Below are 19574 nucleotides of genomic sequence, written 5' to 3' on the forward strand. Positions count from 1 at the left end.
AGGATCGAGCGAGCGAGCTATCTAGCGAGAATCAGCGGGAGCGGGCAGCTAGCGATCTATCTCTATCGATATCTATCTATCTATCTATCTATTATCTATCTATCTATCTATCTATCTATCTATCTATCTATATATATAACTTTCCCTCTTCTATTTCAGGTAAGTGGGAGGGGGATTTACTAATTACAATGTATAAAATACTATAAAAAATGTAACAAATTAAAAAATTAGCAACATGGTCCCAAAATTGGTGATAATTGATCAGACTTAAAAAATATTTTGCTTTGATATTAATATTAATCATCTTTTCTCACAGAGTAAAGGCTCTGGAACTTACAATTTGGCAAAGCCAGAACAATGAGAAGCAAGCTGAAAGGACCCTGCCCGAAGAGCTTACACTCTAAAGGAATCGCCTATAACATTCCATTACTACTGCTGCCTGTATTTTGTGATTATTTCAAGGGCCCCTCTCCTACTTGTCATACTGTATGTAGTAAACTGGGTGATCTACAGCGCCCTCTAGCTAGGTATGGAGAAATGCACTGTATTCATATTTTTTTTTATTATTATTATTTTTGGGAGGTATTTTAGGCATGTTGACAATCCCATCTGTATCTCATTTTACACATCATTCTGCATGCTCTCTGAGTTAAGGTAATGCATTAGGTTTACCTGCAAAATCCATAAATAACACCTTTGAGCTATACTAACAACATCGGCTCTGCTACATCTGTACGTGTGTAATGCAGGTTTAAAGCACAACATAAAAAGCCACGTGTTTTATACATGTACACTGGTAAAAGACGGCATTCATTAAAATCTGCACAGTTTCGTGTTTGACGCTCATCAGGACTCCCATTGGGCAAGAGCCAAGATGCCAACAACGACCCCCAGGGGAAATCATTTGTATTTCGGCCAATATCCTCTATGTACATTGCCCTTGGTGCAGAGACAATAGTAAACACACAGATAAGATAAATTGAAAGCGGTTTAATCAATGTTCTGACCAATTTTGGGACCATAAACGGGATGATTAGAGTGGTTGTACCTACGTGTACCTGGTTGTACCTATGTGTACCTGCTCGTCACCAGGGGTATAACTATAGGGATGCAGAAGCACTGGAACCTGAAGTGAACCAAAACCACCCCAAATTAGATGTGCACTTTTTTTGTAATAATAATGTATTTTTTTTAAGATCTTATTTTTTCATTTTAAAATAGTAAAAAAAATAATGCTGCCATGTTTGGCCTACATATAGCACCATGACATATAGTGGTCCCTCTACCCCACATGACATATGCCACATTTTGTAAAAATGTTGTTGCTATAATAATAGAATTTTAAGCATATTTTGCATTTAATTTTTTAATTTTTTAAAATAATAATAAAAAAAATGAATTATGCCATGTTTGGGCTAAGTATAGCATTATAACGATCGTGGTCCCTCTACCACATATGAGATAAGTCACTGCTTGTAAACATTTTTCTAATAAACACATAATTTTTAAATATTTTTTTTCATTTTATCTTTGAATTTTAAAATAAAAAAATGTTTAAAAAAATGAATGATGTCATGTTTGGGCTAAACATAGTGTTACAACATGATAGTGGTCCCTTTACCCCATAATTCGATATGTCACTGCCTATAAAAAAATAAAATTATAATCATAATGTCATTTAAAAAAAATATATTTTTGAATTTTATTTTTGAATTTTAAAAAATTAAATAAATAAATAAATAAAAACATGAATTACGGCAATAGGGCACTGGCGTTGTGATGTCATATATTCTTTACCTCCACAACAATCAATGGCAGATCGAATTGTGGTTACCTAATCTAACTCTTGGCCGCAGTTTGTGGTTGCCTGCTGCTCCTCTCAGACCCGGCTGGATGTTTATTGAACCCCTGTCGAAAAAAAATAAAAATAAAATAAAATTATATTAAAAATAGAATGGGGCGTATTTTCTGTGTGTATGGCACATGGCGGCAAAGCCTGTGACCCAGGCCCAGCTGCAGACAGGGGGCTGCCGAGGACAGGGCTGTTCGGAGACTGATATTGATCTGCCTCTGAATGTGAGGCAGCAAATAGACCGAAGGGGGCGCTGTGAGATCAGGCATCACAGCTCAAGGAAGGGGAAATAAAAAAAATGCAAAATGGCTGGAATTTTATTTGTATTTTTCGAAACAATTTAGAATAATCTAAAATGTTGTATTTTATACCAATCCCTAATTACCCCCTCTGCTGGGAAAGATTAAATTGTGAAAAAGAGGTTATTCAAAAATGTAGCGTAGCTGAGTATGTCATCACCTTATCTCAGTTTCAGAATAGGATCGGGAGGCACAAAAGAGACGGTTACGTGACAAATCCGGCTCTGCTATATCTGTTCTAATATATGCTGATGTAAGCAGCAAAACTTTTATGAATAGGGGTTGGTTATGGCGGCTGAAACATGATGCTAGTTACGCACACTCTAACACACTGTATATAGGTATATATGTAGTAGAGCTGAGTTTGTCAGCTGGTGCAGACTCTGGCAGTATTATCTCAGTACAGGGTACAAGCAAGGGATATACCACAAATTCAGCCTTTTCTCTATGTGTGTGTAGCAGAGCTGGAGTGGTCATTTGGTGCAGCTTCTGGTGATTTCACAATGTGGGTTTCAACCTACTGATCGCAATGGCGAATGCAACAAAGTCAGCACTGCTATATAGATATATATGTCGCAGAGCTGCATTTGTTCGTATTTTGAGGAAATATAACACTAAGGCCTCATGCACACGACCGTATTTTGTTTCCGCGTCCGATCCGTTTTTTTTTGCGGATAGGATGCGGACCTATTAATTTCAATGGGTCCACAAAAAACGCGGACAGCACACCGTGTGCTCTTAGCATCCGTATGTCCGTTCCGTTGCTCCGCAAAAAAAATAGTGCATGTCCTATTTTTTTCTAGTTTGCGGACAAGGATAGGCATTATTACAATGTATCCGCAAAAAAAAAACGAATCCGCAAAAAAAACAGATGCCATACTGAACGTCATCCGTTTTTTTGGCGGATCTGCAATTTGCGGACCGCAAAACACATACGGTCGTGTGCATGTAGCCTAAGGCTCATGCACACCAACGTATTTTTTTCTTCCGTTTTCGTTCCGTTTTTTTTACAGGTCCATTATGCGGAACCATTCATTTCAAGGGTCTTGAGATAAAACAGAAATGACTCCGTGTCTGTATGTCTGCATGTCCATTCCGCAAAAAAATAGAACATGTCCTATTCCTGTGCGCTTTGCGAACAAAGACAGGCATTGTTACAATGGATCCGCCAAAAAAACTGATGCAACACGGACGTCACATGGATGTCAGCCATATATTTTTTTTGCGGATCAGTATTTTGCGGACCGCAAAATACATGCAGTCGTGTGCATGAGCCCTAAGAAATATGGACATTTCTCTGGTCACAGGATATATTAGTCCTCATGCACACGGCCGTGTGCACCACACATCACAGATGTGGACCCATTCGCTTGAATGGGTCCGCAATTCTGGAGATGCGGAACGGAGTCACGGAACACCGGAAGCACTACGGAGCGCTTCCGTGGTGTTTCTTTCCGTTGTTCCGCACCCCAAATAAATATGACATGTCATTATTTTTTGTGGTGTGGACAGACCACCGACCCATTCAAGTTGAATGGGTCCGGCCCGCTGCACGGATGTTGCCCGTGCATTGGGGGATCGCAATTGCGGTCTCCAATGCACGGAACAGCCGCGTGCATGAGGCCTTGTCCTCATACTTCTGAAAAATGTCTTCTTTCCTCCCGTGGAAAAGTAAATTAGATTGTAAGCTCTGGGGCCAAGAGCACTAGGGAGTACAGATGCAGCAGAGCTGAATTATTCTCTAAAACTCTTCTGAAATTGCAGTAAGAACACATAGAACTATATGGAAATCTTCCGCTCCGTGCCACCTGACAAACTCAGCTCTGCTACGTCGGCATATATGTGTTTGCCCTGTCGTACAGGAGTTTATAAAACATGAAGTCCTTTCTGTTTCCCTCATAGATTCATATTCTAAACTTTGTGCATTCCTGACAAGGCCTGCGTGACCCCCTGATATCCATCATTATGACAGCAGGTGGGGCCTGGGGGGGGGGGGGGGGCAGGCTTTAGGTGATAGACCCACTGCTGGGGTGAATTGGTTTACAAAAAGTGGAGGAATGGGATATGGGAAGAGGTGTTGTGTGTCTTCTCCTCCCCTCATCCTGCACTGAGGACATCCCCATTCATAACCACCACACCAGTAATTATATCATTAACTCCTTCAGAGCTGCATTCGAGGGGAAAATCATTCAACGGTGAAAAGAATTTAATTCAACTCCGCTGCACCCGAAATATAACGCCGCAGATTTGTAAACTATTGCTCGCTGTTAGGGAGGGGTGGCGGATCTCTTTAACCTTTCGGTTTCCGACCGCTTCCGTATTCTCCTATAAAGTGAGGAATGGGTTAAAAAATAAAAAAAAAAGCCATTCCCTGACCAGCTGAGCGGTAACAGCACCATGCTGGTTTCTGTAAAAGGACAGATCAGGAATAAGTTTGAATGTGCTGGACTTTGTTAGAATCCTGCCTGGGGGACAGAAGGGTGATGAGATAAACCATTCCCCTCCCCCACCTCGCCCCGGCAGCCTGGACCCCGCTGGGCCCTGGACAGACAGATCCTCTGCTTATCATACGGTTTTTTAAGGGGGGACCATGAGATATTGATGGCACAAAAAAAAAAATGGGGGGAGGGGGCGACGTGAACGCAGCTTCATTCATCTTTTCTAGAGCAAAGTAAAAATGAGGTTTATAGTGCGGGGGGCTCTGATAATGATATACAATAATCATTTGTAATACCGTATAATAGTGCAGGGTTCAGTGCGGTAACGCATTCGCTGATACGGTATGAGGCGGTGCATATAATAGAAAGCTATGTAATAAATATAATAGGGCATAAAGCGGAAGGTTTGGTCGGGTGATACATAATTGATATGGTGTGATACCATATGGTATCCTCAGTATTGTAAAGATGACAACGTTATACATATGACACAACATACAGTTATACGGTATAGTAGAGTAAAAGGTATTATTACGGTATGATGTAATATGATTTGGCAAGGCATACATATAGTAGGATATGACAGTGTTAATTATGACATAATATAATAAAGTATGATATATTACGGTCTGATGTAATATGGTTCGGTAAAGTATACATGTAGTAGGATATGGCATACTATCATGCAAGGTCATATGAGTGATATAGTATGATATTACATGGTGTGATATGGTATAATACAATATTATATAGCAGGATATGATATATGGTGTGGTCGATATGACCTGATATGAGTGATATAGTATGATATTACATGGCGTGATATGGTATAATACAATATTATATAGAAGGGTATGATATATGGTGTGGTCGATATGACCAGATATGAGTGATATAGTATGATATTACATGGCGTGATATGGTATAATACAATATTATATAGCAGGGTATGATATATGGTGTGGTCGATATGACCTGATATGAGTGATATTGTATGATATTACGTGGTGTGATATGTGATATGGTATAATACAATATTAATAGGATATATGATATATGGTGGATTCGATATGACCTAGTAATGGTATAGGTGATATAGTATGATATTGTATGGGTGATATGGGATAATACAATATTATATAGCAGGGTATGATATATGGTGTTGGTCGATATGACAGATATGAGTGATATAGTATGATATTACCATGGCGTGATATGGTATAATACAATATTATATAGCAGGGTATGATATATGGTGGGTCGATATGACCTTGATATGAGTGATATTGTATGATATTATGTGGTGTGATATGTGATATGGTATATTAACAATATTATAGGATATATGATATATGGTGGATTCGATATGACCTAGTAATGGTGATATAGTATGATACTGTATGAGTGATATGGGATAATACAATATTATATACCAGGGTATGATATATGGATGACATGGCCTGGTATGGGAGATACAGTATGATATTACGTGTAGCATGATATGAGATGGTACGGTGTGATGTGGCATGCTATGGATGATATAGTAGTATCTTATATGATATATAATAATGTAATATAATACACTGTATCTTCCAAACTATGTCACCCATGAGCATACGACGCCCCAGTTATAGATGGAAGAGAAAAAAATTAAATTCCCACCTGTATTATGTAATAGACGTGCCAACATTCCAGCACTACCCCCCCCCCCCCACCTCCAAAAAAAGACTGGCTCTTGCATTATAACGCCCAGAGCCCCAAAATGCTTCGCAGCAGCACAAGAAGCAGGGCCTGAAACGACAGCGGTCTCTGTAGACCAAGTGCCGGGCAGAGGCGACACCTGCACAACACCACTCGCCCCTTTTTTTCCCTAATTGGCGCAGTCACACGGGCAGAAGTGACCTCACGTTTTACTTGTGACAATTATTGAAATTTAACAACAAAATAAAAAAAATGATCTAAAATATTGAATAAAAGCGAAGGGCGGAATATAAAGGATATGGAGGGTCGGGTGCGGACGTGATTGTGCGTGAGACGAAGTGAAGCGATGCAGGTGGCGCCGTCACAGGTTCCACTTCCACTTTCTACTCCATCATGTGTGACTGCGCGGGTAATGGGCAGGCTTGGATGGAATAATTAAAAAAAATGAATCTTTCTGCGCAGACGACAATATTGCAAGTGGTTTCCGGGCGTCTCGAATGCGCCTTGTACAATTAAGCAGTTTAACCTCTTGCAGGATGAGGCTGAAGACAGAAGGATGTCCTTCAAGGAAGAGAATGGCAGCGCCTCATTGTCTATGCGCTATTTCATGAGTGCACAGCGCGCCCGCCATGTATGTGACGCCGCAGCCGCCATATATGAGCATTGTCACTGTATACATATTCATAGCTCCGAGGACTGGGATGGCATCGCTCACTGTCGGCTCGGGGGGCGCCATTAATTGGTATTTTACATGTACGTTGAGCGGGCTCTGGTTACTCAGACGGCGCGGACAGATGTTCCCGGGGACGACGCCCTCGTTTTTGGTTTCATGTCGTAAATTAGGGAAAGCAAATATTAATATAAAGTGATGGGAAGAGGAAGACGAGGTTCTCCGTACGGGAGTCAGGTGCAGGGAGGATGGAGCGGATCCCTACTGTACAGATGGGAGAAGACCTGAGGAATGGAGGCAGCTTAACCCCTTCACTGCACACGACACAGATAGCATACACCCCCACCCATCCCTTTTAGATTGTAAGCTCTTGTGGGCAGGGTGCTCTCCGCGCACAGCGTCTATGGAGGATGAGGTGCGGAGGAATATGGGGGCTCTCTGTGAAGGATTGTATGTACAGAAAAGATGGATCTGAGCTCACGTGATTAACTGAGATAGAGAGATAGATAGATAGATAATAGATAGACAGATAGATAGAGAGATAGAGAGATAGATAGATAGATAAATAGATAATAGATAGATAGATAGATAGATAGATAATAGATAGATAATAGATAGATAGATAGATAGATAGATAGATAGATAGATAGATAGAGAGAGAGATAGACAGACAGACAGACAGATAGATAGATAGATATGAGATAATAGATAGATAGATAATAGATAGATAGATATGAGATAATAGATAGATAGATAGATATGAGATAGATAATAGATAGATAGATAGATAGATAGATAGAGAGATAGATAATAGATAGAAGATAGATATTTATTTTCCTTCACATGTGTTAACCCTTCCCTGGCTGCAGTGTGGGCTGTGAGGGGTTAATGTCAGGTAGTGCTATGCCTCTTCCTTTCCTGCTCACAATCATTAACTCTTCCTCTGCCGCCTGCAGAGAGCTGCGGATCCGGTGCAGTGTGCGGGGGGCAGTGCGGGTGCAGGGTGACCTTTGGCCGGGGCAGCCCCCCCCCCGCGCTCTCGCCCGCGGGTGTGCACGGCAGCCCGTGTTGCAGGCAGGGTACAGTGTCAGGGAGCCGCCACTAGTCGCCCCCAGTGCTCCTCAGTCTCTGGGTCTTTTTGTCTCTGGTGCAGATTAAACGTCACGTCCGTACTTGAACTTGAATTTTATCCCATTGTACAGAGGCAGCCCCAGCCATAGAGAGACAGAGAGCTCCCAGAGAACCAGGACTCCGCCATCTTCACCATGAAGTAGTCCTCCCCCCAGTGCCAGCCAAGTGGAGCAGTGCAAAGTGCTGGCCAGTCAATTGCAGGGCAGTGCCAGGCTCACTGCTCGCAGCAGACATCCACTCTCTGGTGGCAGCAGGGTCAGCTCCCTCTCTGGCATTCTTCTACTTATATTTTTTATTTTTATTTTTGGGGCAGTGATTATTATTTTATATTTTTTTATTTGATTTCCATTTTTTCATTTTTTTGCATTTATGCCTTTTTTGCATTGATGGGAGAAGTGCCATTGGAGTGGGCACAGGCATTTGGTAACTTGGAGGAGAAGTGCTGCCGCTTCCTGGCACAGAGGGGGCACCCAAGGCTCCTGCTGAATTTTATTTTTTAATTTTTTTTATTTTTATTTTTTTAATTTAAGAAGAAGAAGAAGAAGTAGAAGCACCAGGAGGAGGAAGAAAGAGAGCAAGGAGCAGGAGGAGGAGGAAGAAGAAGAAGAAGGTGCTGGCAGAGGAGGAAGGAGTCCCCGGGTTGTCTTGCAGATCTCCGGGCGATGCCACTGTAAATGCCACTGCAATGTCCCGTCGCAAGCAAGGGAACCCGCAGCACTTATTACAGAGGGAGATCATTCCACGTAAGTGCAGGGCGAGGGGCTCGGAGCCGGCAGGGGATCCTGCACCAAAAGTTTTGCACTGGGGGAGGGAGAGAGCTGGGAAGTTGGGAAAGTTGCAGGAGGACGCATGTGATTCTCTGCTTCCTTGTGACAGTGTCGCACATTCCCCTCTCCATTCATTTTCATGTCATTCCCCAGTCCGGGGATTTAAAGCACCGAATGCATCGGCCTTTGTCCCCCTCTGATTGCACGGATCACTGTACCATGCGATCACTTCTGCATTGTTTTTTTGCAGTGCATGCAGATCAGGGCGATCATTAGGACTGGATCAGTATCTGGTGACTTGATTGCATAAGATCCCTTCCTGCCCTGCAGTTTTTGTTGCAATGCATGAAGCCATTCAATCCCATTGATTATCTCTGGCGAGGGCAATCTGTTCGGTGGGTTCTGATGAGGACATTGGCAGCGCCGCCAGGACGCTATATTGCCCAGACTCTCCAAATGTCTCGTTGTTGGGCATATTTGTCGCGGCGAGTTTTACAATCTGCAGGTTTGGAGGATCGCACCAGACCGCCAAGTGCAAGGCCATCGATGGCGGCATGGGACGTAAAGTTGGCCGGACTGTTGCGGTTTTAGACCAGATCGGGTCATGCATTGTGATTATTCTCAGGGCGATGGGTCTTAGACGGTTGCACGGGGCTGAGCGGCTGCAGACGTGCAGTAAAAAAAGTTGGAGGGGTAAAGGGGGGCGACCGTGGGGAGGTAGGACCTGGGCAGGACAGGCTAATGACAAACACATGGTTATAACAGAATTACAACTGCCTGGTTGTAAAATGGAAATGCAACCAAACTGGCAGCAGAGGCTGGGGAGGGAGAGGGGGGAGAGGAGGGGGCGCAGGATCGATTTATTAGGAGGGGAGGGAGGCTGTGCACACTGGAGCTGGCACCCGCATGTCCTGGGGTTACCTCCATGTGGGTGCTGCAGACATGGGGCCCAGGTCAGAAACGGCACGGAGGCGAGCGTCAGCTCTTGAGATAATAAAAGTTCAGCCAGTGTCTCAGAGGCCCGACCCGGGGCATAATAGTGTAAAATGGCGCAGTTATAAGTACACCTGACGTCAGGTCATCGGCCGTTGTAATAAGAATATCCGTACAGCACAAAAATATCCCTGCCCGCCGGTCGCCTGTCACCGGATTATGGCAGAAAATGCAGAAGGCGAGGTGACCTGTAGGCAGGGTTAGCACCAGGGAGCTCGCAATCTAAAGGGGTAAAACACCTAGAATCACGTACATCAGCGACGCCGGCGTCATGGACGCAAAGCTGCAGCCTCCTCGCTGTCGTCGTGCGGCTTGTGCGCTGCAATTTGTAATTTTTTTAAAGACATTTGAGATAACAGGCGCCACCTGAGTGATATTCAGCTCATGTAGATGTCATGTAATAAGACGTACGGTACACGGTCGTACGGCGCTGGGGTACCGATATTTAGCCTCGCTTTATGCTACATACCAGGCATTGAGCATTAATATTTATGTGTACATGCTGCGTCCATGAACATGAGGTGATGACTGATCTGAAATGGATGGTTGTAGTGAGTAGGAGGCTGGTTACTGGGGTCACGTATATACATGGGGGACAGGACTGTGTATATACATGGGGACAGGACTGCGTATATACATGGGGACAGGACTGTGTATATACATGGGGACAGGACTGTGTATATACATGGGGACAGGACTGTGTATATACATGGAGGACAGGACTGCGTATATACATGGGGGACAGGACTGCGTATATACATGGGGGACAGGACTGTGTATATACATGGGGACAGGACTGTGTATATACATGGGGGACAGGACTGTGTATATACATGGGGACAGGACTGCGTATATACATGGGGACAGGACTGTGTATATACATGGGGACAGGACTGTGTATATACATGGGGACAGGACTGTGTATATACATGGAGGACAGGACTGCGTATATACATGGGGGACAGGACTGCGTATATACATGGGGGACAGGACTGTGTATATACATGGGGGACAGGACTGTGTATATACATGGGGGACAGGACTGCGTATATACATGGGGGACAGGACTGCGTATATACATGGGGACAGGACTGCGTATATACATGGGGACAGGACTGTGTATATACATGGGGGACAGGACTGTGTATATACATGGGGACAGGACTGTGTATATACATGGGGGACAGGACTGTGTATATACATGGGGACAGGACTGTGTATATACATGGGGGACAGGACTGTGTATATACATGGGGGACAGGACTGTGTATATACATGGGGACAGGACTGTGTATATACACGGGATACATGGGGACAGGACTGTGTATATACATGGGGGACAGGACTGTGTATATACATGGGGGACAGGACTGTGTATATACATGGGGGACAGGACTGCGTATATACATGGGGACAGGACTGTGTATATACATGGGGGACAGGACTGTGTATATACATGGGGGACAGGACTGTGTATATACATGGGGGACAGGACTGTGTATATACATGGGGGACAGGACTGTGTATATACATGGGGGACAGGACTGTGTATATACATGGGGGACAGGACTGTGTATATACATGGGGGACAGGACTGTGTATATACATGGGGGACAGGACTGCGTATATACATGGGGACAGGACTGCGTATATACATGGGGGACAGGACTGTGTATATACATGGGGGACAGGACTGTGTATATACATGGGGACAGGACTGTGTATATACATGGGGGACAGGACTGTGTATATACATGGGGGACAGGACTGTGTATATACATGGGGGACAGGACTGTGTATATACATGGGGACAGGACTGTGTATATACATGGGAGACAGGACTGTGTATATACATGGGGACAGGACTGTGTATATACATGGGGGACAGGACTGTGTATATACATGGGGACAGGACTGTGTATATACATGGGGACAGGACTGTGTATATACACGGGATACATGGGGACAGGACTGTGTATATACACGAGGTACATTGGGACAGGACTGTGTATATGCATGGGGGACAGGACTGTGTATATACATGGGGACAGGACTGTGTATATACACGAGGTACATTGGGACAGGACTGTGTATATAAATGGGGACAGGACTGTGTATATACATGGGGACAGGACTGTGTATATACATGGGGGACAGGACTGTGTATATGCATGGGGTACATGAGGACAGGACTGTATTCATACATGGGGGACAGGACTGTGTATATACATGGGGGACAGGACTGTGTATATACACGGGATACATGGGGACAGGACTGTGTATATACACGAGGTACATTGGGACAGGACTGTGTATATGCATGGGGGACAGGACTGTGTATATACATGGGGACAGGACTGTGTATATACACGAGGTACATTGGGACAGGACTGTGTATATAAATGGGGACAGGACTGTGTATATACATGGGGACAGGACTGTGTATATACATGGGGGACAGGACTGTGTATATACATGGGGACAGGACTGTGTATATACATGGGGACAGGACTGTGTATATACATGGGGACAGGACTGTGTATATACATGGGGGACAGGACTGTGTATATACACGAGGTACATTGGGACAGGACTGTGTATATAAATGGGGACAGGACTGTGTATATGCATGGGGTACATGAGGACAGGACTGTATTCATACATGGGGGACAGGACTGTGTATATACACGGGGTACATGGGGACAGGAATGTGTATATGCATGGGTTACATGGGGACAGGACTGTGTTTATACACGTGGTACATGGGGACAGGACTGTGTTCATACACGGGGTACATGGGGACAGGACTGTGTTCATACACGGGGTACATGGGGACAGGACTGTGTTCATACACAGGGTACATGGGGACAAGCCTGTGTATATACACGTGGTACATGGGGTCAGGACTGTATTCATACATGGGGTACGTGTGGACAGGACTGTGTATATATATATATATGGGGTACATGTGGACAGGACTGTGTTCATACTGTACATAGGGTATATAGGGACATGATTGTTTCATCTATGGGGATAATATTGAGGTCATATGTGGGGACAGGACTGATTTTGTACAGAGCTATAGTCATACATCAGATATATGGGGTTAGCCTTGGGTTTGAACATGGGCACAAGTCTGTTTTTACATGGGTGCAGAACTGTATTTGAACAGGACTATGTTCATTCATGGCGACAGGACAGTGTTCATACATGGGCACAGGACTATGTTCATACATGAGGAGAGGACTATGTTCATACATGAGGAGAGGACTATGTTCATACATGAGGAGAGGACTATGTTCATACATGAGGAGAGGACTATGTTCATACATGAGGAGAGGACTATGTTCATACATGGGCACAGGACTATGTTCATACATGAGGAGAGGACTATGTTCATACATGAGGAGAGGACTATGTTCATACATGAGGAGAGGACTATGTTCATACATGGGCACAGGACTATGTTCATACATGGGCACAGGACTGTGTTCATACATGAGGAGAGGACTATGTTCATACATGGGGACAGGACAGTGCTCATACATGGGCACAGGACAGTGCTCATACATGGGCACAGGACAGTGCTCATACATGGGGACAGGACAGTGCTCATATATGGGGACAGGACAGTGCTCATACATGGGGACAGGACAGTGCTCATACATGGGGGCAGGTCTATGTTCATACATGAGGACAGGACAGTGTTCATACATGGGGACAGGACAGTGCTCATACATGGGGACAGGACTATGTTCATACATGAGGACAGGACAGTGTTCATACATGGGGACAGGACAGTGCTCATACATGGGGACAGGACAGTGCTCATACATGGGGACAGGACTATGTTCATACATGGGGACAGGACTAAGTTCATACATGAGGAGAGGACTATGTTCATACATGGGGACAGAACAGTGCTCATACATGGGGACAGGACAGTGCTCATACATGGGGACAGGACAGTGCTCATACATGGGGACAGGACAGTGCTCATACATGGGGACAGGACTGTGTTCATACATGGGGACAGGACAGTGCTCATACATGGGGACAGGACTGTGCTCATACATGGGCACAGGACAGTGTTCATACATGGGGACAGGACAGTGCTCATACATGGGGACAGGACTGTGTTCATACATGGGGACAGGACTATGTTCATACATGAGGAAAGAACTATGTTCATACAAGATTATGTTCATTCATGGGGAAAGGACTTTATTCATACTCGGGGGCCACACTGCTTTCATACATGAGGATAGGACTGTATTTGTACCTGACTATGTTTATAGATGTGCACAGGCTTGTGTTCATACATAGGGACAGAACTGTGTTCACACCTGGGGTACACAGGTTCAGGATTGTGCCCTTAGATACCCCGTGGAATGCGTTCATACGTGGGCACATGAATGTGCTTATGTTGTCATACATAGGGACTGGATTGTGTTCATACATGAGGTACATGGGCCCCTGGATTGTTTTCATACACAGGGTTGTGTCCATGCACAGTGCACGTATTGACAGGCCTGTGCTGTTATACGGGGTCAGGGACGTGTTCATACATGTGCATGATAGGGACGGGGATGAGGAGGTGACTGCTGGTGGTGAAAGGAGTCAGGAGCCCAGGGCTCGGCTCCTTTTCCCGCCCCCTGCTCGGGCTTCACAAGCGGCTGCATCCTCTCCCTTTCATCCTGGCCCTTCTTCCCTGTAAAAAATAAAAGTGTAAAGAATCCCATGGCCCCTGCCTGGTCTTCCCCCAAACCTGCAGAGCGCCTGTGTCCGGGGGAATGGGGAGAGGGGAGATCCGGGGACGGCAGAATATTTATGGTAGATTTTAACAAATTTAAATAAATAAATATATATAGGGATATATAAGGGTCTCTCTCCCCTCCCCTGGCTTGCAGGGAGAGCTGCCTGCTCTGCTGCCATCCTTCCCTTCTCTCCCTCTACCATAATTCTTACCGTCGTATTTGGATTATTTTTTCTTACATTGCAATTTTTTTTTTAAATATATATGTTTTGAAAAACAAAAGAGATGGGACTGTAGCTGTGCGAGGCGAGCTGTCTGCTCTGTGGGGTAGGGACCTGCTCCTGTGTTTCTGGGTGCAGCTTTTGGCTTTGGTGGTTCCTAAATTGTACATTTTGTATTTATTTATTTTTGTATTTTTGGTAGCACCATCCATGTGTTTTACATTTTTGGATCTCTGGATTGTATCATAGCTGGAACCTTTGAATGCAGAGGCCTTTCATTTTTTGTAATGTATATTTTTTTGGGGTGAGAACCCCAAAAATATGTCTGGGATGCAGAAGGACATAATTCAGGTAGGTATATATATATATATTGCTGTTTACATCTCCCTGATCTTAGGACTATTGATCAGTGATCCAGAAATGACATCACTGGAGGCATTTGAATATTCATGAAGCGCGTTGGCAGCCGGCGTAACCCTTTCTTTGCCACAGTCGTTCTATGGTGCGCCCTGTCATGCTCTGTTGCCTGTAGGTTAATGATATCTGGTCTCAATGGAAGACTATGAATAATGTGAAAAAAAAATTTTTTGTGTGCATCTTATACTGTTTTTGGTGGTCTACCGGGATCTTTTTTCCATAGACGTTATGCGATTTGACATAGGCATCCTGATCTGCCAGCAAATTTGTGCTTTGCAATAAGATCCTGTGCAAGTGCCAGTCTCTCAGTGGCACTGTAGTAGATTTTTTTTTGCCAATGCTGCAATGCAAATTTAGAATTGGGAAAGTACAGTAGTTAACTAGGGTTAGGGTCCCCCCCCACCTTCCCCGGGGATTAGCAAATTATGCAAATAATTTATTTTTTTACAATGGGAGTTGCATACCTTACGTGGAGTCCTAATTGAATAGAGAACGTGTTGGGGTTTGTGATAGATTTGCAAGTTGCTGCTACGTGGGGTGTAATGAGTGGTAGTGTATTGATTGTATACGGCGTACGCCGCTGCCCGGCTTCCTGATTGTATTCTGCTGTGGATTAGTTTGACATCTCCTGAATAAACAAGACAGCATTACTTACTGGCTTGAGACCTGAAAACAAGTGATCCCAAGCAGTGTGCGGCCCTCCCGGTGCAGACCCGACTGCTTGAGCTTCAAATAATATATAACAGCCCGATACGTAATAAAAAATAAAGACTGAAGGGGCGAGCGAGGGAAAGCGTCCATGTTGTAGCAGGAAAATACCTGCAGATGTGGAGAGAGAGCAGTCAAACCAGTTTTTATTGTTGATTGTGTAAAAGCCCTCTGGTTTGTGTTATGTAGGAATCCGGTGACGAGCGAGCGCGCTGCATCCCATAGCTAGCACCTTGGAGGCTTCCAGTCAATGTGCACAAAAAACTGAAGAAAAAAAAAAAAAAAACAGAAAGCTCCTACCTGTGTGCGGTGGGGACTGAGATCGCCGGTCTGTAGTTAAGAACAGCAAAACCACAGCGTGAACGGTGACTTATCTGTAATAATTGCTGAGGAGGGATTTTACTGACTCTCAGGCCTAGAGCCTCGCAGCGCACTCACTGCAGATCGGCTGATTATAGGGCAATAGTGAGCAAAGACTGCACAGACTAGTGCACACGGCAGGAGAAGAGTGCAAGGTGCACCCAGGTGGATGTGTGTCTGTGATATCAAACCTCTGCGTCTACAGGATATTCATATATGTGTATCTGTGTATCAATGCAAATAGCTATCTATCTGTCTTCTATCTCTGTCTATTATCTATCTATCTATCTTCTGTCTATCGTCTATCTGTCTGTTATCTGTCTATCTATTATCTATCTGTCTTCTATCTCTGTCTATTATCTGTCTATCTCATATCTATCTATCTGTCTATCTATCTATCTATCTTCTGTCTATCGTCTATCTGTCTGTTATCTATCTATCTATCTATCTATCTATCTATCTATCTATCTATCTGTCTATCTATCTCTGTCTATTATCTGTCTATCTCATATCTATCTATCTGTCTATCTATCTGTCTATCTATCTATCTATCTATCTATTATCTATCTATCTATCTTCTGTCTATCGTCTATCTGTCTGTTATCTGTCTATCTATTATCTATCTATCTATCATATATATATTTGTCTATATCTATCCATCCATGCGTCTATCTGTCCCTGTGCTTACCTTTATGTCCTTTATTCTATTAGATATGATTATTTCTTTTGCACGTCGGATGCAGTCGACACATTAATGACTGGAGTCCGCTACCTGTAGATTACCTCTCGACATCAATTAAAGCGCCTCGTCCTCCTTTCACTCCTTCCCTCTTTCTCGTGTATCAGTGACTTAATCTCGGCTTTAAGATTTCATCAGAGATGGTGTGAAAAGATGGCAGACCTTCCCGTGAGATGACAGGCGGCAGGCGTTTCACTATATGGTCTGCTTTGTGCGAACTCCACTCCTTTCGCGTATCAATCATAGTTTTTTGGTAAGAAAAAATAAAATAAAATAACCCCCCCCCCCCTCCAGTCTTGTGAAGCAGATTACAAAGGGCGCTAACCCCTTCATTGCCAACAGGTAGCGTACCACAGGAAAATGGTTGTGGTTGGGCGTCTCTTGCAGTGCAGGAAGGAACCTGACTTGTATGCACTAAATATCTATGAACAGATTAAAATTTTACATGTGAGCGCTCTGGATGCTCGTACTTTGCAGATTCATATCCTCAGGCCTTGCACAATATTGCAAGCCTCCCAAAAACATCACAGAAATATTTTGGATTTTTTTTTAAATCTCCCCCCCCCCCCCCCCAATTATCAGTTTCAGATCTTAAAGGCGTCAATGCAAGGTGTGGCGTTACACTGCGCACACGACCATATATTTTTTTCACATTTTTTGCAGATTGGATGCTGACCCGCTCATTTTTAGTGGGGCCGCAAAAAATGCGGACAGAACACCGTTGGCATCCATATGTCCGGCTCGCCAAAAAATAGAACATGTCCTATTCTCGTCCGTTAAGCATTTTGACAATGGAGTCGGTGGAAATTGTGAGATGCACGCGGCCGGTATCCGTATTTTGCGGATCTGCAGTTTGCAGACCGCAAAACACATACGATGGTCATACTTACAGGAGTCTTTGGAGTTTTTAAGACCTTACGAATCTGCCCTCATTTGCAGAGTTCGTACGAGCAGCCACGGTTGTGCAGGGTGTTTCATTTTTAATGCATTTTTTTAAAGGGCCCGCACTTGTTCACAGCGCCCAGGTATGCAGACTATGCATTGTTGTTTTTGCCTGTATTATTATATTTTTTTTATAAATACACTTTGCTTCAACTACTTGTATTGATTTTTAAGCTGCACATTTCAGCAGTGCCCTGCAGGCAGAAAACTGCCAGACTCTGACTACTAGGGGGAGCTCCGAGCCTGCAGGATTCTCAGCTGCTGGTTGCAATTCCTTCGTAGTATTTTAACTGTGGAAATGTTATAATCATCACACAGGTCTGTTTACTGCTGCAACATCCCAGGCACAAAGAGAACATTTATTTATGCAAATCCCACCCGTTCTTTTGGCGCTTTTGTCCGTACCTTTAATAACTGCATCCTGTCCACTCGTTTCTCATGTCACCGACCTGCGGTGGAGGGTGTTGAAGTTTGCAACTACGTCTTAATTAGCCTATGGGCGATGCTGTGGATAGTCATCGCGACTTTTCTTTTATTTCATTTTTTTATTCTTTTCTTTTATTTAGTTTTTGAATTCTATTTTATTTCTATTTTTATTGTTTATTTTTCATTATTTTGTTTTTGTTTATTTACTTGCAGATTATTGTTTTTTTATTTATGAATCATTGCTTTAGTTTATCTTAGATTTTTTTTTTGTATTTATGAGTAATTATTTTTTGTTTATTTATTTGCCTGTTTTTGCAAGTTTCTGCAATTCTAAAAGGCCGAACCTTAGATCTCGTAAGTTTCCCGGACAGAATTTTAGGAGACGCCGTGGAAAACTTGCTGCCTTGTGGCAGGTTGTAGGATGCTGCACTGAAGCCGGTCTCCTGTGCGCTGCTCCCTGTAGGTGCTGTCCCATGCATTGAGTCCCAGTTTAGCCTCAGGTCACCTCCTTCGAGACGTTGATTTGTATATTACATTTTAGGGTAACGTGGAAAAGGGGGAGACGTAGGGAATTACCCTTTGCAAGGAATGCAGGCTTTTCTGCTAAGCTGCAAGAGAAATAAATTAGGTCAAACGCTGTTGTCAGAGGAGCCTTCAGTCTTAAATATAGGGTAGCAGAAGCGTATCTGATTACTTTAGCACTTTGCTGCATATTTCGGTAGTACACAGAGCAGACCTACAGAAAGTATACACATCTTTTTACTATCCCTTAAAATTTCAGGGGAGGGGGAGGGGGGTTCTTTTTCAGTATACAGTGAGAATATTACATGTGGTAATTTAACTCATCACGCTTAATTCCACAGTGTATAGAGTGTGTTGCGTGATTGCATTAAAAAAAATAATAATAATAATTAACTCCATCTTGCTGTTATGTTTTAGAAAAACCTATCAGGACCTGAGCATGTTGCCCAGTTGTGAAAGAGTTAAAAGGGAAGATGTTCACTATTGCAGCTTGACTTTCCATATTTTAGATGAGCAGTCACCGACTTGAATTGCATTTGATGCGCTGAAAAAAAAAACATTTTTTATTTTATTTTTTCAAAAATTCCATTGAAATTTTTGAATTTTCTGTCCCTATGCTGTGATAAAACAGT

General features: G+C 43.6%; 1 protein-coding gene across 2 annotated transcripts in view; it reads left to right on the forward strand.

Annotated features, from left to right (window-relative positions):
* Window positions 1-8125: 8125 nt before the first annotated feature.
* BCL11B (BAF chromatin remodeling complex subunit BCL11B) overlaps window positions 8126-19574 on the forward strand; it is a 90213-nt gene continuing 78764 nt past the window's right edge. The window contains exon 1 of one of the 2 annotated variants that reach the window (XM_044272071.1): window positions 8126-8834. In XM_044272071.1, the coding sequence (XP_044128006.1) occupies window positions 8777-8834 (58 nt within the window). In that variant the 5' untranslated portion in view covers window positions 8126-8776. The remainder of the gene's footprint in view (window positions 8835-19574) is intronic. The other variant, XM_044272070.1, reaches the window with a different exon arrangement.

This window comes from Bufo gargarizans, chromosome 11 (genome assembly GCF_014858855.1).
Source record: "Bufo gargarizans isolate SCDJY-AF-19 chromosome 11, ASM1485885v1, whole genome shotgun sequence".
Taxonomy (NCBI): Eukaryota; Metazoa; Chordata; class Amphibia; order Anura; family Bufonidae; genus Bufo; species Bufo gargarizans.